This window comes from Elephantulus edwardii, unplaced genomic scaffold, assembly GCF_000299155.1.
Source record: "Elephantulus edwardii isolate Elephantulus edwardi_28Jun2011 unplaced genomic scaffold, EleEdw1.0 scaffold00032, whole genome shotgun sequence".
Classification (NCBI taxonomy): Eukaryota; Metazoa; Chordata; class Mammalia; order Macroscelidea; family Macroscelididae; genus Elephantulus; species Elephantulus edwardii.
In genome coordinates this window covers 3,518,399-3,539,372 of record NW_006399782.1, presented here as the reverse complement: position 1 = coordinate 3,539,372, position 20,974 = coordinate 3,518,399, and the positions used below count along the sequence as shown (strand labels likewise).

At 36.9% G+C, this 20,974-nt stretch overlaps 1 protein-coding gene across 1 annotated transcript in view; it reads right to left on the bottom strand.

The window, feature by feature from the left end:
* LRCH3 (leucine-rich repeats and calponin homology (CH) domain containing 3) overlaps window positions 1-20,974 on the bottom strand; it is a 126,476-nt gene that overhangs the window by 13,107 nt on the left and 92,395 nt on the right. The window contains exons 11-18 of the mRNA XM_006884207.1: window positions 17,073-17,124; window positions 16,361-16,510; window positions 14,346-14,393; window positions 13,171-13,224; window positions 9,200-9,268; window positions 6,927-6,975; window positions 6,315-6,425; window positions 188-303 (exon numbers count right to left, since the gene is read on the bottom strand). Coding sequence (XP_006884269.1) covers window positions 188-303; window positions 6,315-6,425; window positions 6,927-6,975; window positions 9,200-9,268; window positions 13,171-13,224; window positions 14,346-14,393; window positions 16,361-16,510; window positions 17,073-17,124 — 649 coding nt within the window. The remainder of the gene's footprint in view (window positions 1-187; window positions 304-6,314; window positions 6,426-6,926; window positions 6,976-9,199; window positions 9,269-13,170; window positions 13,225-14,345; window positions 14,394-16,360; window positions 16,511-17,072; window positions 17,125-20,974) is intronic.

The following is a 20,974-nucleotide window of genomic DNA, read 5'->3' as shown; positions in this document are numbered from 1 at the left end:
ATACATAACTTACTTTAACTCTTCTAACCCTATGCAATCCACTTCGTAGTCAACAGCTGAAATTTCCTTATTAGCAAACTTTCTTTTACATTCATCACAAAATGGATTACATTCAACACATAGTGGATTCTACTGAAAATTATGACAGTATCACTAAGAAAATGGGATTCAAAGATAAGATACACACTTTCCGGAGCTGATCTATTAATTCCAGCTCTTCTTCTCTCTGTCTTGAACTCTGCCTTGTTATGGAATCTGTAGAATCAGTGGTAGGAGCTGATGACAGGAGGGGTGAAACATGACCTAAAATAATATTAATATATATTATGTTGTGGTATACAAAAGTAATATGTAAATTCACATTTCTGAATTTAAAACTGCTAGTGTACAAAAGTTCAAATTAAGTAGGTAAAGTCTTTCACACCAATTTATAAATGTAGCACTATGCCTTACTGAGTTAAATGATTAAGGAGCTGTAATGCTACAGTGGTTAAGTACTTGGCTGCTGACTTAAAGGCCAGTGGTTCAAACCCCCAGCCACTCCACAGGAGAAAGATATGACAGTCAAAACTGCACCCTTGAAATGGTATAGGTCACATCTATAGGAGCATCATGAATTCAAACAGACTCAACAGGGACAAAAACATAGAAGAATTTGAAATGTTCACTTCGACTTTTAAGTAACTTCTATTGGCACCAGGCAAATAATCTGCCATATTAACCAGAAGAATGTGACAGCTACAAAATTACCGATGCAGATGAGGGAATTTGAGGTTTAAGATGGTGGACATAAAATAAAAAGAAAAAAGATAAACAACAATTTAGAGACCAGAAAACAAAGATAACAGATAAGAATTCTGGAAGCCTGCGTTTAAAAAGGAAAAGATAAAGTAGTTCAAATACTGCCTGATGGAAGAAACAGAAGGAAAACATGGAACTCGGAGATAGGAGTGTAACACCACGAGTCAGGCAGATTATTCTGAATAGCTATCAGATCAGTGCACTGGAACCCAGGATTGTAGCGCTATCCACACAGCAGACATCTAACGACAAAAAAGGTTTAATCTCCCTGACTTGGTCTCCATAGCCCTGGGGACAAAGGGAGTAACTTTTTCCACCACCATCTTCACTCATTAGGTGTTTGGCAGTGTTCCCCAAGCACTTCTCAGCTCCACTGGACCAGAAAGAGGATGACATGACACCCAGAAATTAATTCCCGGAGTTAGCAGGCTACAATCTGCCTAGCCTGCAGTCAGGCCTATGATTAATGGGCGCACCACCTGTGACTGGAGTTCTTGCCTCTCATGGGACACCCCTGCTTGGCACAAGCCACAGTCACTACTGGAGCAGTGCATTCTGTGGAATGTACCATCCTTGGGCATCGCAGGTTGGCAGGAACGGTCTCTTCACATTACCCATCATGTGATCAGGCACCCTGGTTGCACTTACTCCATGCATCCCTAGCCAGGTGGGTTATCCGAGAAACACCAACCAAGGCTGAGTGCCCGATCCTTCAACACTGCTCTAACGAAAGAGGTGCAGTCTGAGGTTAGGCTCACTTCTTTGGGTCTCAGCCATCTCTCAAACCAGCACAAACTCTAACCTGACGGGGTGCTTCAATATTCTGCTGGGCTGATCACACTGGTCCATGCCAGACTTTACCTCCACAACCACAGCAGTGGCAATATCACCAATCAGGTGCCCAGCGCACCTCCTTCCAAGGATTTTTCTTCTTCTCCTCTCATTTTAAATTTCCCATCACTTTTGAATTTTTGTTCACTTCTAATATTGTTCTTATTTATTAGATTTCTTCCATCTTCTCTCTTTTCTTTGCTGGTCTTTTTGTACCCCATTTTCTCTCTTCATTTTTAACTTTCTATTCTGATTCTCCTCTGTTTGGTACCCTCTCAGTTTTGATCTATTTTCTTTTATCATCCAAGCTTTATTTTTTTAAAAATTTTATTTATTATTTTTGTGTGCGTGTACCGTCAAATCAGATCTGACTGGTACAGGAGGAGATTGCCCCTCCTTCCCCGGCAGAGCATCTGGTGGATTCGAACCATGAGCCTCTGGGATTATAGTTGCAGCTCCTTGCCACTAGGCCACCAGAGCTCCCCCCAAGCTTTATTTTTTGATTGTTTTGTTCCTCTTTTTCTTTCTTCTATCTAGCAACAGATAGCAATAACATCCACTCACAAATACACATCACATCAGGCAACACTAAAGACTAGCTCTAGCTCCCCATGATTGACCAAAACTGCAACCAACACAGGTTCAGCACATTCTCAACAAATCAACAGGAACAATAAGCAGAGAACCACTCACTCAAGAGATGACAAAAAGGGAAATACTAAGAATCACCACATGAGCAAGTAATAGAACACACAAAGCTCAACATATGTATAAAAATAATAATAATAATAATAATAATAATAATAATAATAATAATAATAATAATAATAATAATAAAAATAATGCCATCACAATGTCTCGGATGTAATGGATAATTTTAAGCCACTTAAAATATCATGTTATGATGGCACAAAAAAAATATTCAAAATACAGAACTAGCAGAGGAAGAAAATCTATTAGAACTTCCTGATTAAGGAATTAAAAAGAATGATAATAAAAAAAAAAAGAATGATAATTAAGTATCTCTTAAAGACTGACAAAAACAAAGGAAAACAATGGGGGGGAAAAACACTCCATGCAAGTCCAGTCACCTGTGACTCACAGCAACCACTGCCCTGTCCTGAGCCAGTTTCATTGATTCTAACACACCTACTCCCATTACCCATTATAGTGTTAATCCATCTCATCTGAAGCCTTCCTCTTCTGTGCTGTCCCTCCAGCCTTCCAAGCATGATATCCCTCTCCAAGGACTGGTCCCTCTAGGCCACATGCCCAAAGTGTGTGAAACTAAGTTCAAAATCCTTGTCTCCAAGAAGCCTGGATTCACCCTCTCCAAGACAGATCTGTTTGTTCTTTTGTTGGTGCATAGTGTATGTTCAATACTCTTCTCCAGCACCACAACTCAAAGGAATCAATTCTTCTATCATCCTTAGTCACTGTCCAGCTCTCTGATGCATGGCAAGAAACAGTAAAAAACAGGGCCTAGATTAGGAACACCTTAGTCTCTAGACTGCTATCATTGCTCTTTAGCACTTTGGAGAGGTCTCTGACAGCACACATCTCCAATGATTTTTGGACTGCTGGTGTCAAGACTGTTTATTGTGGAGCCAAGCAAGCTGAAATTGTTAACAACCACAATCTCTTCTCCATCTATCATGGCGCCTCCAATTGGTCCAGTGGTGAGAATCTTTGTCTTCTTCATGTTGAGCTTCAATTCATATTGACGATCACAATCCTTGACCTTCCGCAGCAAACACTTCAGATCCTCCTCCATTTCAACAACCAAGATTGTGTCATCTGCATAACAGTTTGTTGATGAATCTTCGTTTGATCCTGATGCCACAACCTTCTTCATAAAGTCAAGCCTCCCGAATGATCTGTTCCACAAACAGATTAAAAAGGTACTGAGACAGGATGCATCCCTGATGCACTCCTTTCCTGATTCTGAACAATGTCATTTTTCCTTGCTCTGTCCTGAAGACTGCTTCCTGATCCAAGCACAGGTTTTTCATGAGCACAATCAAGTGTTCTGGGATTCCCATTCTCCTTAAAGTTAGACACAGTTTGTTGTGATCCCCACAATCAAATGCCTTTGCATGTCAAATGAAACACAGACATTCTTCTGGTACTCTGGTTTCTGTAAAAATCCATCTGACACTGGCAATAATATGTCTAGTGCAACAGCCTCTTCTAAAGTCAGCTTCTATATCTGGTAGTTCTCTGTTATTGTATTGTTCTGGTCATTTTTGGAAAATCTTCAACATGATTTTGCTGGCAGGTGATATTAGCGATATTGTTCAATAATCTCCACATTGTCGGGTCACCTTTTTTTTGAACGGGAATAAATATGGTTATCCTTCAGGCAGTTAGCCAGGTAGCTGTCCTCTAAATTTCTTGGCACAACCTGGTAAGCCCGTCCAGGGCAGCGTCTATTTGTGAATGAAATATGTCAATTGTCCATTAATTCTTGGAGTCTTGTTCTTTCTCCAGTTTCTTCAGAGCAGCTTGAAATTCCTCCTTCATCACCACTGGCTCTTGATCATATGTTGTTTCGGGAAATTCTTCGAGTCAGTCAGTTCTTTTTTGATATAGTGACTCTGTGTACTCCTTCCATCTTCTTTTAATTCCTCCTGGATCATTCAATATTCTGCCCATAGCATCCTTAAGTATTACAACTTAAGTCTTGAATTTATTCTTCAGTTCCTTCTTCAGCAAGATTTTGCTGGCATGTGATATTAGTTAGTGTTTGATAATTGCCACATTGTCTTTGCACATGTCATTATAATAATCTGCTTTGTCTTCCCAACCTGCCCTTTGAAATCTTCTGTTCAGCTCCTTAACTTCCTGCTTTCTGCCTTTTGCTTTGGCTTCTAGGCACTCTAGTGTAATATTCATTCAGTCTCTTCTGACTTCCATCTCGGTTTTTTCTTCCTCCGTCTTTGTAACTTCCTTCTGCATTCATCATCAATGATATTCTCCCAGAGCTTATCAGGTCTTCATTCATTAGTGTCCAAGGCTTCAAACCTGTTCTTGAGATGGTTCTTAAATTCAGGTGGGATAGACTGATGGTCAAATTTTGGTTCCTGTGTGTTTGATTTAACCCTCTTTAGCCTTAGTTTGAATTTGCATATAAGTACTTGATGGTCTATTCCACAGCCTACCCCAGGTCTAGTTTTCACAGCTGATAATGAGCTTCGCCAACCATTCTTTCTACAGAAGTAATCGATTTGATTCCTATGCACATTTTCAGATGAAATGCACGTATATAGTCAATGTTTATGTTTCTTATAAAGGTATCTGGAATGAATAAATCACTGATGGTACAAAATTCTATCATTCTATCTCCAGCCTCATTTCTGTCACCAAATCCATGTTTTCTGACTACAGATCCTTCTTTCCTATTCCCAACTTTTGCATTCCGGTCACCCATTATTATTAATATATCTTGGCTGCATGTCTGATGAACTTCTGCTTGCAAAAGTTGATAGAAACCATAGATTTCCTCCTCTTTGGCTCTGGTTGTTAGTGCATGTATCTGAATGACAGTATTCATCAGACTTCCTTTTATGTGTATGGATATTATCCTGTCACTCACAACAGTGTATTTCAAGATGGATTTAGAAATTACCTTTTTAACTATGAAAGCGACCCCACTTCTCCTCACCTTTCATCTCTGGCGTAGTAGTTCACATGATTGTCTGATTCAAAATGTCCTATGCTAATCCATCTCATTTCACCAATACCGAGTACGTCAGTATTTACTCATTCCGTTTCTTTCTTAACAATGCCCAATATTTCTATACTCATGCTTCTCACATTCCAATCATCGGGGTCTGACTACAGCTGTTCCTCCTCATTTGTGTTTCCAAGTTTTAGAGCTCAGCCTCAGGTGCCATATCTAACCTTCAAAAGTCCTATGTTTAATAGAGCACACTTAAGAATAGACTTGATACAAGACCTAATAAAAAATTATTGAGTCATTTAAGGACAGAAAACAAGCTTTTATAACCAAAGAGAAATAAAAAAAAAAAAAGAATTATTTCAGAGAAAAGAAACACTCTCTAAAGCCTTAGTAGCTAATTTTATCCACTCAAATACTATCAGGTGTTACTGAGAGACTTTCTAATAAAAAACTCAGAGTTAATGTCAATAAGATCACAAAACTGAAATGAGTTTAAAGCTTTGCAAAGGACCAAGCTCCCCACAGGAATTCAAAAGCATGTAACAGTTTAAGTCCTCTGCTTTTTTTCAGTCATACTACTGTTAACGCACTCCCTCTCTTACTGATTGCTATCAAGTCAGAACCTACTTGTAGCTGACTCTTCAGCAAGTTTCTGAGGCTTGCAAACTGCACAGAGGTAAGAATGCCCATCTTTCCTCCTTGGACCAGAAGGTGGATTCAAAAGCCAAAGCAGCAGAGCCTCTAGGGTAGCAACACAACTTCCTACACACTCTGCCACCAGAATTCCCTGTTGTTGTTACCAGATGCTGACAAATTAATTCCACTTCCTAGTGACCTATGGGTGTAGAGCAGAACTGTTCCAGAGGGTTCTGAGAAGAAATTCACCAGGACTTTCTTCAGAGGTGCCCTCTGGATCAGTATAGACTGCCAAGATTTTGGCTATTACTCAAATGCTCAACAACTTGCACTACATAGGAACTCCTTAATCACTACTACCTACCTTTATTTGTTTCTGCCCTGACAGCTGCTCGGAAAAGGAAGCTTTCAGGGCGCTGGAGCTGGTTTCTCTGGATAGCAGCAGCAGGAAAGGAATATGCAGGGGAATGATGAACTAAATCAGCATGGAAAAGCAAAATAACATTAAAGAATATAGAAAGAAAATTAAATAAAATAGAAGACACGCTAGCCATAAAAAAGTTTAGTGAACAGAAAATAAAGAAAATAAAATTAAGTATGGTGATGAAATAATTTTATTAATGCAAGTATGATGCAGAAAAGTTAGCATTAAAGCAGGTACGCTGGCTGCATTTACTTGTTTTTAACTGTCAGGTTATTTTTGTTTATAGTAGTAATTCAGAATAAATATTAGTATGTAAAACATTGTTTCCTGCAAACCAGAAAGTGATTGGAAAGACCAGGGATGTCCTGTTAGAGTATGTTTACTTATCATTAACAAATGCCTGAATAATGAATAAGCATAGAATATGTACCAAAAAACTACCAATTTTTGTCTAATTTCCAGTTTCAGAACATTAAGTAAGAAGTAGCTATCAGAAAAATCCTTAAGAATTCCTAATTTTCATGTGATTAACTGAACTTTTGTTAGTATTACCTGTTTCTATCGTAGGTGAACTTGATGAGCCATTAGACCTGCTGTCACTCTGTAAAGAAACAGATATGTCACTAATCATTATTCTCCAGGAAGAAGTTGTTAGGTGCAGTCAAGTTGACTATGACTCATAGTAACCCGAGGGGCAACAGGGTGAAACCTTGCCATTCCCTGCACCACCTCACAATCTCCACCACCCCCAAGCCCACTGCTGCAGTCACAGTCAATCCATTTCATTCTCTCTGTTGCTGACCTTCTATCTTTTCAAACAAGTTATCTACTTCCTACGATCGGTGCCTCTTGACAAAGTATGTGAGGCAAAGTTTCACCATTCTTGCCTCTAAGGAACACCTTTTCCATATTTATAGTAGTTGTCATTATATTTAGATGTATTTTATAATAAGTTTTTATTATATTTTTAATAAAAAGTGCAACTCACCTTTAAAAATTAGTATTTGGTAAGATAAACGAATGTTTAAAAGTCTTCTTTTCTCTAGGTCAAATCTCATTTAACTGGGCAAAATGCCAGAAGATTCATGTAAAAATATTTTATAAAGATAATCTTAAGGGAGCTCTGGTGGCCTAACGGCAAGAAGTTGCACTGGAATTCCAAAGGATGTGGTTTGAATCCACCAGATGCTCCGCTGGGAAGGAGGGGTAATCTCCTCCTGTGCCAAGTCAGATCTGATTCCACGGCACATTGAGTTAGAAAAAAAAGACAGTCTCATTATCAAAGAGGCTAACTTGAGAATGTGAAAATCAGTCTAAGGCAGAAATATTTATAAGAGAAAGAATAAAATTTCCAAGCTGTTTTTCTGAAATAGTTACTGAAGTGTATTTTCTTCGGACAATAAACTTTGATGGTTTAATAAAGTGACAGAAGTTTCTTTGTTTCAGTTAGGGGGAAAAAAACCTATGCAAGAGACAACAGTATATTTTCCAGTATTGTGATGGGGAAGTCTGCTGTTAGGGACCTCTCTAAAGTACTCAAGAGCAACGGTATCTCTCTGGAGACTAATACAGGCCATGGTTTTTGCAACCACTTGTTATGCATCAGAGAGTTGGACAATGACTAGGGAGGATAGAAGGAGAATTGACGCCTTTGAGCTGTGGTGCTGGAGAAGAGTACTGAATGTACCATGGACTGCCAAGAAAACAGATACATCCTAGAGAGGGTTAAACCAAGCTACTCCTTGGAGGCAAGGATTCTGGGGCTTCATCTGACATACTTTGGACATGTTGTAAGGAGAGACAGGTCCTTGGAGAAGGACATCATGCTTGGTAGGGTAGAGGGACAGAGCAGGAGGGGAAGACCCTCTATGAGGTGGACTGATTCAGTGACTGGGGTAATCGGGATGGGTGTGTCAGAGACAATGCGACTGGCACAGGATAGAGCAGGGTTTAGGGCTGCTGTACATAGGGTTGCTACGAGTCGCAAACGACCCGACAGCACATAACAACAACACAACAACAGTACTTAGATACAAGACATTTTGAAAAGTCATTAACAAAATATATTACAGGTTCTTAATATTTAGAGTGAGATTTAACTTTTCTAAAAGGTAAATTTATCATCCCATAACATGACCGCTGATATAAAGCTGGGTGTGATAAATTATTTTCTTAAAGATTAGATAATAAATATTTTAGGTAGCCCTATGATTACTGCTTAAGGCATTCTAACACGCCATTCTGTGTGAAAAGAAAACAATATATAAAACAAAGGGAAGTACCTATGTGCCAAAACGTTATTTTTTTTTTAAAAAAAACAGCTGGCTTGGGAGAAAGGAAAGAGAGGGAGAGGGAAGAAAATGTGCATTGATGAATAAATGATAATCCAACCTTTTTGTAAACTTTTGTTAAAAATCACAATTAAAAAAATTCAAAAACCCAAACCAACCAAACAAAAAATATCAGTTGGGCATGAGACCACTGTTATTGAAGGTTTTAGCAGTGAAGGCTCTGGAAATTGGACTAAAATATTTTGCATGGCATGTGAGACAAAATTTAATATTTTATCCAAAATAAAACAATGCCTATGAAAAAAAATGATAAATTAAAATAAGGTTTCTATTTCAAACAGAATAAAGAATTAACTGTCTGTAACCATTTGGGGCATGAAGTAAATTGTAGTAAGCTCAAACAGTTTCATAAACTTAAGTATATTTTATGTTATCTTAGATTTGAGACAAAATTTCAGACAAAAAATCTAAGCTCTCTCCTACATACCCTTCCTCCCCAAATTTCTCAAAAATTACATTAACAACATGAGATACCTTAAGAGGCGTGAAGGCAGAAGAATGAGGCAGGGTGGTACAGCCGACTTGATTCAACCCTGGAAGCGACTAAATTTCAAAAGAGGAAGAGAAAAAACAGCCGCATTTAGGCTAGCAAAATGGTTGGTGAAATTAGGAAAGGAAAGGCTATTTTTATTTTTCAAAAGGTTTTCCAAGATAAATAATAGTGTGGAAAGAAAATATTTTGGGAGAAAATCCAGCATATAAGACACAGTTTACCTTTCAAGATATGCAAATATCCTTCACTAATCAAGAAATGAGAACTATCATTTGTTAAAAATTCCTTTCTATCATTACGTGAGAAAGAGAGAACCTCACATTTTTAGACAAAGATTAAGAGAGAAAGATTGAGAGGAATGATTCTGTGTTGATTTCTGAGTCTGTTGAGAGGAAGTGAGAAAGATAAAATCAGAAAAAAGGGTTAATTTTAACTTTAATTTAAAAATCGTTAATTTTAACTGAGCAGAACTAGCATATATAATACTAATCCAGATTATATTTACTAGAATTAAATGTAATGTTTCTCGTGTAGGAAGAATCTGAAAAATCTGCATCACACCCTAAGAACAAACTAGCATTTAATTTTGACTTCTATGAGAGTCTCAAAAACCTACAATTAGGCGAAATTTGCCCTCCTCTTTTTAATTCTTTACCTTCTCATCAATCAAAACACAAGTAACTAGTTATTTTCAGACAGCTCTAGGTGCATTTGCAAAGACATGTACAGATTTACTGAATACAAGTGTTTTACAATTTATGTCATATAACAAAATTCTAAAGGGAAAGTTACTGATATTAAGTACTAGTATCTATTATATACAGAATTTTGATTACAGGTAAGGGCAGCATAAAAGTATAAATTTTTAAAGAATCTGGTGAAGAGTAGAAATAGGGGAAGACTGGGTATTAGTAAATAAGATCACACTCAAAATCTAAATAAAGCTTAAAGGTAGTAAAATCTTTATGAGTTAAAGAATTTTTAAAAAATGGAAACCTGGATCACAAATTTCTGATGGAGTTTATGTGAACATGGAATTAACAAGAACATGTAATCATTTAGGAAAAGGGAGGTTGTCAATAAAATAACTGTATGTTTAATAGTTATACTAAGGAGCTCTGGTGGCCTAGTGGCAAGAAGCTGTGCTGCAATCCTAAAGGAACACATTTTGAGGCCACCAGCTGCTCCGTGAGAGGAGTGGCAGTCTCTTCCCACGTGAATAACTGCTTGGGAAAACCTGCTGGAGAGTCAGCCATACATAACAACTACAGGTGCCCTAGCGGCAAAGAAGAGGACAGCTAGTGGAAAGGTCAGCAATTCAAACTCACCAGCTGTTCTGTGTCTCTCAAGACAGGCAGTCTCCTGCAATGATTTAAGTTTGTCACCATGAGCTGTAGTACACTGCTGAGTCAGAAGAGACCCAAAGCTGACACTCCAGCAGGTTTTCAGAGGCAGAAAAGCAAAGAGGAGGAGGCTAGCCTTCTTTCTTTCAAGGAGCAGTTAGTGAATTGGAACTACATTCCTTTGGGTTGTCAAGGCAACTCCTTATTACTAAGCCACACAACTTCCTCACCCTGAGTTGAAATGGAGTTCACAATGGTATATATATCTCTCATAGGGACACAATGGCACACAACAACAACAACAACGAATCATAAAGATCCCGTAGAATACTGTAAAGCTGCCCACAGGATTTCCAATTGTCACAGAAGTAGACTGCCTCATTCTGCCCCCCAATCCTGAGAAGCAGCTGGTGGATTTGGAGGACAGACTTTTCGGTTAGTATTCAAATTCTTTAACTACTATGCCATTATTGCTGCTTTAAGTCAGAACTGACTTGATGGCAATCAGAATGGTTTTGGTTTTCTGGAATGTATCCCAGAAACTATGTACAAAACTGAGTATACAAAAGCAAACACAACAGATAACAAGTTTGGGCCCATGAAGTTTAGAGTCAAGTAATATAAAAGGTGGAAAGATATACAACAATAAACACTCCAATGTAAGAACTATGAAGGAAGGAGAAGATCTGCCTGAAGGGGAAGACTGCATTAATGATGTGATATTTAAGTTGATATCTTATAGTTAAGTAGGAGTTAACCAGGGTACATATGCAGAAAAAAGAGGTATTTTGTGTAGAGAGAGCAGTGCTTGCAAGGTTTATGAGAAGTAAAAGTAGGTAGTTGCCACTGAGTCAACTGACTCATTGTGACCCAATGTTTTTAAATGATGTTTAGGAAGCAGAATGCCAGTTCGCTCAAGGGTTCATCATACATGTAAAGCTGGCATAGCATGAGTTCAGAGATGAGACTGGCAAAGTAGACAGCCAGAATATGCGTGAGCTCACACATCATGTTTAGAAGTTCAGATTATCTTTTAAAAGCAATATGAAGCCTTGAAGAGTAATTCTGAGCTGCTCACAGGTATGATTTAAAACACAACTCAAAAGACAGTGCTGGACACTATAAGACATAAAAAAAGAAACGTGAGGTATGATCCTTATTTCTAAGGGACATCACACACTTATTTTCCTTTGGTGTGGTCTACTCAACTAAAACTCACAGTGACATTATGAACAACACATCAGAACCTTGTGCTTAAATAGCAAGTATATGTGTTTTAGTAAATGGCCAAAAACTATTTTAAATGACACACTGAAAAGTTTTGCTTATTTTCAAATTTCATTTTCCCCTTGCAAAAAATTTTAAGTCATCAGTTTTCAATGAAAATAAGGGAAACAGTGAAGCATTTAAGTGTAGATTCACAGGTAGCTAGACTGAGATTCAAACCCAGTCTTGCACTTATTAGCTATATGATCTTGTACAAATCATTTAATCATTCTGTAACTCAAGCAATCAATTCTAAAATACTTAAAAACTTCCTACCTCTTAAGGTTGCTGTGGAGTGAATGAGGTAATTATGATAAAGTGCCTGCATCACCAGAGACTCCTCTGAATCAGTATTTTTCTGCATGAATTTAAACTGTTAGATGTTTTGTGTGCCACTTAACACTCACTAAAACTCTAGAAGCTGGTGGTATATATCTAAGACTGCCCAGTTAAAATGCGAGTTGTTTTTTTTTTCCAGAGTACATAATTGCCGAATTCACAGACATTGTAGCAAACAATAGATGTTTATATAGTAGGAATGTCATACTGAAGCATGCAGTTCATGCAGTGGTATGCTAATGGCAGCTGTTATATAAGATAGTAATTGCTACACATTAGATTTTTAACTGCTGATTTTCAATAGTAAGGTGAAAAAAAAATAACATAAAACATGATAAGCAATTCTACAAATAAATGTTCTTGCAAGGCTGAAAAAAGTAAGATTTTAAATAAAGCTCTTGTGTTATAGTCAGCAGACAAAACAAATAAAAGGAAATTAATGTTGAATATAATCAACACATAACAGCATTTCAGATCAAGATTCTAGAATTAAAAAAAAATAAGCATGGAGAATAATCTTGAAATGTTAAGCATTTAAACAAAGTTTGGATTTTTTTGAAGCATAAAACACTTAGAAGGACGTCAAACATGTGGCTATATAATGAACAGCAGAGCAAGGCAATGCATTTAATGCACAGGTGCCTCATAAGTCAAATTAAGAATTAATACAGTAAGTACATCTGGAACTAGAAATAATATTAAAATAAAAAAGTAATATGCCATGACACAAACACAGAGACACACACAAATAGCCGAATTGTGTAGTTCTCAATGCTAGTGTTATACTTCTGGAAGCACTGACAAAGAAGTCTGAATCGAAGCTGCAGAGTCCAGAACAGTGGCTAAACCACGAATTAAGTAGGGAAACAGTTAAATGCAAAGCATTTAGAAACAACACTCATCATGTTTTATGATATTTGAAACCTTTTAAGTGAAAAGTGCAATAGCTGTTCTTCAATTTCTAGCATAACATTTTAAAATTCCAGTTTTTGCAAAGCTCTTACCACTAATAAGGCACTATCATCAGTGTGCTGAGACCTTCTGGATGGGAAGGGGCACTGGAGAGGTGGAGAAAATGAGGCATGTCAAAAACAAACTAAACACACATGATGTATTCAACAAAGAGACACACGAGGAAAAAGACATTTAAGACATGCTTGCAAAGATGCTGAAAGAGAAGACTACATTGGGAATCATCTGGAATTCACATGTTACTAGTTAGTAAGTTTACTCTGAATAATTATTTTCTTACAAAGAGATTAAACAACTTCAAATATGACCTTACTCACTAAAACCTTGTAGAACAAAAAAGAGGGATTATTCTCTGATCAGAGAGAGATTTGGGGTTTACTGAGGGACTCTTAACAAACTCAATAATAAGCTCAAGAGTTGTGATATTACTTTCTTCAGAAAAAAATAATAGTATAATTGAAATTTTAAAAATCTACATTATATTTTCAGAGAAGTTTTAATTCTTCAATAACTAATTACATAAAACCATTTTCAAAATGGTAAAACATTAAACAAGCTTTGGTAAAACATTAAACTTAAGACTGCTTGTAAAATGCTCGTATGGAATTATTGCCACACGAAATGGAAATACTGAATATTGCCATATGAAATAGAAAATACTGACTCAGGTATTATACCAATGATAATGTTATCATATAAATAAAAACTGGTTCATCCACTAAAGTCTTAAAAACATTATAATATGTTATTTACATTTCAACCTTTTATATGTAAATTTTCTTTACAAAACTGACTACCTAATATTTTAAAAAACTAGTATGTGCAAAGCATAATCAAGACATAAAAAATGACCACTGAAGGTTAACAGCTCCATAGGTTCACTGTTTAATGTCAATACATCATTTACCTAGGCCAGTAACAGCCATGAGGACTGTCAGTACAGACATGCTTCTACAATGGACATGGAGCATGGTGCCTATACAGGGCCTGAGAGAAGGGAAGCATCATCATTTTTAGATGGAGAAATATTCACAGATTCTGATAAATTCCCTGGCCTGTGTCCTCATCTTCTCATAAAATCTTATGAGGTGAGAAAAGAAAAATGACAATATTCTTATCACTGAAAGCACATGGTAACCGTATGTAAAACATTTCATTTCCACTGCAACAAAAATTTAAAAAAGGAAAGGTGGTTACACAGACTTACCTCACCATCTAAGAGGGGCTGTTTCTGTGGACTCTGGGATGCTTTTTGCTGTACACCCATCCCCCCCAAAAAAGGGAATTTGGTTAGAACCTTGAAAACTAAAGTATGAAATACTATTTATTAAAATAATTCTTAAAGTCTGTATCATTTGTGTATAGCATTTTTCCAGATTTACTGGTAAAATATGTTGTCTCTTAAATATCTTCTCATTTAAATGAAAAAAAAAAAAAGCAACAAACGGACAAAGACTTACACACACACACACACACACACACACACACAAAAGCATCTACAGACAGAACAAAACTCTCTGTAGAAACACTTACGCACATTCATAACCATAGTGGTGCTCTCACAGCGCTCTTTCAGTGAAATAATTCTCTGCTTAATGGCTTCAAGGTTTATACTTTTAAGAAATTCTCTACTTATATACTGCAATGTCATCTCTTATCTAACATAGCCACAAACAAAATTTACAAGTTCTCATATGAACAATCTCTTTTCTCAAATTTGTCCATTTCTGTCATTGTTTTAAACAGTATTAGAAAACCAGGTTAGTCAGTGATTAACAATATGTACTTATATACAGTATGTCAAGTTATTTTTACTTCTATGAAGCAAGCAAATATTCTAAAAATAATATCTATTTAAAGATAAGTAAAGAGAAGATACGAGAGGTTTACTGGCATGTATAAATTTGTAAGTATCACAAATGAGATTTGGATTCTGAGGTATTCTGAGTCTAAATACATTTTTTCCACAATGCTATTGTTGTTATGTGCCGTCAAGTCGCTTGCGACTCATAGCGACCCTATGTACAACAGCCCTGCTTTGTCCTGTGCCAATTGCACTGTTTCTGACACTCCCATTCCGACTACCCCAGTCACTGAATCAATCCACCTCATAGAGGGCCTTCCCCTCCTGTGCTGTCCCTCCACCCTCCTAAGCATAATGTCCTTTTCCAAGGACTGGTCTCTCCTCACAACATGTAGATGTCACTAAAGTTATTACACTTTAAGCATCAAAGCTTTACTTTTAAATCTTCCCCCCCTTTTTTTTTAAACTTCCTTTAAAAAAATTTATATTGGTTTGTATAAAAAATTAGTATACAATGTGTTTCACACATTTCTTCATTCACATATTTCATTTGATCATTCCCATTAGATTTTTTCTTAAACTCATCAAGATCCACTGAGTATCTGTGTATAAAGCATATGTCTCACTAATGCTTCTTTGGAAATCCTCCTTCTACTTTATTTGTAAAACCCACGTGGTAGCAGAGGATATAATGCCCACAATACTAGATTTAATTTAATACTAATTCTAAAACAGACATGAGGAAACTTGAAGTACAAAATGGTTCAGTGCCTTCTGTAAAGTTAAGCAGGGACGGATGATAAAGATTAATTAAAATTCAGATATTTCTAATGACAAACCTCTAGCATGGTGCAGTATTTCTTTCCCTTAGTAAGCTTAGAAACAATACAATTTTACTCTTTAATTTTATATTCTAGTCTAACAATCACCATTTCTATTTAATTCCCCTCCTTCTAGATGTTTTCTATCTAACCTTTTCTATACAAGTAAGTTCCTTTATCAGAATTATTGTTCTCCTTATGTTTTCTCCTATATAAGGCCTCAGATGGTTCTTTTTGACTAACAGATTAGGATTCATCTAAATAAAAAACTAATCAAGATTCTCTACACCAAAAGAGATTGGGAAAATGGCAGCTGGGTCTTTAGGCGAGATGAATAAAGACAGAATGCAAAATAATAGGGGAGACTGAGTACTCTTAATAGCAAGAAAGTCACTGACTATGTGCATAGGGATGAGGAATCTGATCACAAGTAGGAGATAGTCAAACAATTTAGTCAGGATTCCTTATAAGGAGAAAAAGAATTGAAAGTTGCTATTACTATTAAAACAATAAAAATCGAAGACTTCCAACAAAATGTATACGCATTTGCCTCCATGTAAGTACCGGCGTGACACTCAAGGGCCTTCGAGGACTCACCTTGACAAAGTCCAGGACAGCTTCTCTCTGTATCTGCTTGGTCCTCATTTTCTCCTCTTCATACTGCAGGGCAGCACGCTGGGCCTCTCTTCGAGTGCGCTCCACTATTTGCTCTCTTCTCTGATGATGTTCTAGATCTGTGTGTGACAGCTGGAACAAAAGCATCCTTTTACACATGCAAGTAGAAACAGAGAGATTTGGCAACATTCCTAAACAATTGAGGGAATTACTATGGATCCAAGTAACTTGAACTGTGCAGTCATCTAGCACTTCTTAAAGAATCATCCTGATCTTTCTCCATCTTTGCACGGTTCTTATATGTATTATAAAGCCATCATGTGGACAGAAAGCTTTCTTTTTTAAGAACCATGTAGTCAGGGGAGCTCTCGTGACCTAGGATGTAGGACTGCTGCACTGCTAAACCAAAGGCAGCACCTCTCTGGTGGTTCACATCTACCAGCTGTGCTGTGAGAATATGGCTATTAATCGCCTCCCGTGAAATCAGCCTCCCAAAAATCTGCTAGAGGGTCAGCTTTGAGTCAGTTCCCACTCAATGGCAATGTATTTGAGGTTTTTAAATCATGTATAATGAGGGAGACAGAAGTAAAGTTTACAGATACCTGCCAATTAATGCCAAGTTAAGTATCGCAGAAAAAAAAATATCCCCATTTTCACATGAAAACAAAAAATCTTAAAATATTCTGTAAATTACCTGACTGTGACTTGATGATGGTGGCAAGAGAAAAGATGGCTCAACTGGAACTCTGACCCAAAAAAGAGAAAAGGGGGAAATTCTTTGATAACAAGACAGATAACATATGAAAAGAGGTAAAATCATAGAGTTAAAGTATCTTTCTTTTTTAAAAAAGTTTTCTATCATTCATCTTTGCTATATTCATATACATTTTGCTTTAGACAATCATTTCCGTACATAGTGTTTTATAATTACTAGTGATCTATTACTTTTATCTGACGGCTCCTCAAGTCTCCATTACACCTTACCTGTTTCTTCACCGCCCGCTGCTTCCTGCTAATCTCCACTGACTTCTTTAGTCCTTCTTTCACTTCTTTCCCTTTGAAACAGTTATGTGTGTGCATGCGTGCCTGTGTGTGTGTGTGTACAGAGTTTCTATTTACTAATTGCAAAAGCTATACTGTCTCTATCTCTATCCTTCCCAGGTCAATCCTCCCGTGTCTTGGTCCTCGTGTTAAAGTGGACTTCTATTACCCAACAGACAAACTATCAAGTCAGTACTGAAAGATCACAGCAGAGCCTGGTGTACGGTTTCACTTTCCACAGATCCAATTACTCATAGCCAACAAAGGTCCAAAACCATTAAATGGAAACCGCAGACATAAATAATTCTTTAAGTTTCACATTTTAATATGATGCAATCTCATCAGATCAAGCCATCCCACTCAGCCTCACCCATTGTGTCCTCACTGTACACTCTATTTGCCCTTTTGTCATTTGGCAGCTATCCTGGTTATCAGACTGATTCCTGCTGCAGGGTTTGTGTTCATGTAACTCTTCTAATAAGTATTTAATTTGGTGAGTTCTGGTGTTACAATTTGTAGCAAGTTGTACTGCTAACCCAAAGGCTCTGCATTGCTGGCAGTATGAATCCACCAGTGGCACTGAGGGATAAAGATGGCAATCTCCTGCACTTAGACTTTCAGCCTCGGAAACTCAAGGGCCGGTCGCTATGAGTGGGAACCAACTTGATGGCAGGGAGTCCGAATTTTGAGTGATATCTAATTTATACATTAAACTTTATCATAAGGTAGGAAAAAGAGAGTCGAAATAGGGCTTGGTACTATCTGTGGTTTCAGGCATCTATTAGATATCTTAAATCATATTCCCCATAGATGAGAATTACTGCAACTAAATTTTGTACATTTGAGCTCAATTCATTAAACTACATAAACCTGAGGTTTCTAGCTCATGTTTCACATGATAATATCGCTGACTGATCTACATCTAGCTAACAACTGTCAGCCAAGGCTGATCATACAGTTAAGATGACTTTTAAATGGTATCTTTTATTTTTTATACATTTAGGTATTATTGTCTTTACTACTCTGGTTGCAACAAGATACATGTACATTGAGAGCCCTTTATAAACAAAACCACTGTAACAGAAAGACAACAAAACTTGGTAATTATACATGTAAAGCACTCACTCCTCTTCTGAAGCAATTTTAACACAGAAAGTAAAGTTTCTGCTGCCTATCTTATTTTTTAAAAAGGTGAAATCTGATTAAAAAAACTAATAATATTTATAGTTTGTCAAATCAATGGTAAAGTCTTAACAGCTTGGCACATATCTTTATCCAGAACCAAATTTCATTTATCAAGTAAATTTAACTTATTTGTATCCTAAAATTAAAAAGTACTGGAGGCAATGTCTTTTTGGAATTTATAACCTGAAATTTTAAGCTATGATGATTAGCCTGTCAGATCACAGGACTGATTTAACTGCACTCAAACTGAGTGTAATTAAAGGAATAAAAATATCAACTAGAAAGTTCCAGTAGTTTCCTATTGCCAAATGCCTCAATGTGGCACTGAAGCCTCTCATCCCATTAGTATAACCATTACAGATTAGTCTTTAGCAAAACAGTCCCACCTTCATTATATTACTGACTATTAATTACTGTAAGCCTTTGTTAAAATAAGTACAGGATTTCTTTTCCCTTGTCATCCAAAACCCCTCATTCTTAAAAAGCTATTATGTTTTGTCTCCTTCATGAGGTCTTTTTAGAATCTTAATGTTTTCTTCTAAAATCAATTATTCCCTCCCCCAATGTACATATATAAATAACAATACTTTTTTGCATTTAACAACTATGAGTAGTATCTTTTGGGATAATATTTTTCTGAGGCAGATTGAAACCAACAGTCATGGAGTTCGTACCATGTTGAAGTGACTTACACACACATCATTTATTAATTACTTTGTAAAACAAATTAATGACATTTTTATGTGCCATTGAATCAACTACGACCCATAGTGACCCTGTGAACAACAACCCCGAATCTTGCCCAATCCTGAGCCAACCTCACCATCTCTAAAACACTTGACCCCAATGCCACATTCATGTCATCCAGGGTCTTCCTCTTCTGCACTTATCTTCTACTCTTCTAAGCATGACATCCTTTGCCAAGGACTGATCTCTCATGGTGACATACCCAAAGTATGTGAGACAGAGTTTAAAATGCTTCCCTTGAAGGAGCAAACTTGTTTCTCTCCAGGAAAGACCTATTTGTCCTCTTGGCAATCCATGGTATGTTTAGTACTCTTCTCCAACACCACAATTCAAAGACACCAATTCTTCTGTCATCTTTATTCACTGTCCAGCTCTCAGATACACAGCAAGCAATTGAGAAGACCAGGGCCTAAATCAGGCACACCTTAGTCTATAGACTGACATCTTTGCTGTTAGCATTCTGGTGAGATCCTTGGCAGCAGATTTTCCCAATGCAATTTGTCGTTTGATTTCCTAACTGCTGGTTCACAATATGCCTACTGGCCTAATGGTGAGCATTTTTCTTTTCCTGATGTTGAGATGCAATCCATATTGAAGACTATAGTCCTTAGTCTTCTGCAGCATATGCTTCACATCCTCCTTAGTTTCGATGAGCAAACCTGCACAATCCAGGATGTTGATAAGTCTTTTTCCAATCCTGAAGCCACATTCTTCTTCACAAAATCCAGCCTCCCAAATGATCTGTTCCACACAGAGACTGAAAAGGTATGGAGAAAGGATACATCCCTGGTACACTTCCATTCTGGTTTTGAATCATTCCATGTTCCCTTCCTCTGTTTAGACAATAGCTTCTTGGTCTAGTTATAGTTTAACATGAACACAATCAAGTGTTCTGGGATTGTCATTCTTCTCAATGTTAGCCACAATTTGTTGTTATCCTCAGAGTCAAATGCCTTTGCACAGTCGATAAAACATAAACACACATCCTTCTGGTACTCTGTTTTTAGCCAAGATCCACCTGACATCAGTAATGATATCCCTTGTGCCAAAGCCTCTTCTAAACACAGCTTGTATTTCTGACAGTTTTCTGTCAATGTACTGTTCCAGTCACTTTTGGATCTATTTACCAAGATAATGCTTTCACAAGCTATTATTGATATTGTTTACTTCCACATTCTGTAGGATCACCTTTTTTGGAAATAAATATAGATGTTTTCCAGTCAGTTGGTCAGACAGATGTCCTCCAAACTTCTTGGCACAACCTTGTGGACACATCCAGAGCTGCATCTGTTTACAGTATTTCAGTTGGCATCCCTTCAATTCCTGGGGCCTTATTTTTTTTGTCAATACCTTCATTTATCCCTTAATGAGAATCAATGATGTGCATACTATTTTCTTAAATTATAGAAAAATTAGAAATGTAATTTATTTGTCAGCTTATTTTTTTAGACCTATAAATTTTAGAAGCATTTTGTGAATACTCTCAAATTTGGAACCATTGTAAGAAAAAAAAATGTCAATAGGAAGAGAACTCACATTGTCCAGCTCTCTGATGAATACAAAGTAATGCAAAAGACCGTGGTGTGTTAAAAAAACAAACAGTCTGATAACTATTAAAAAAAA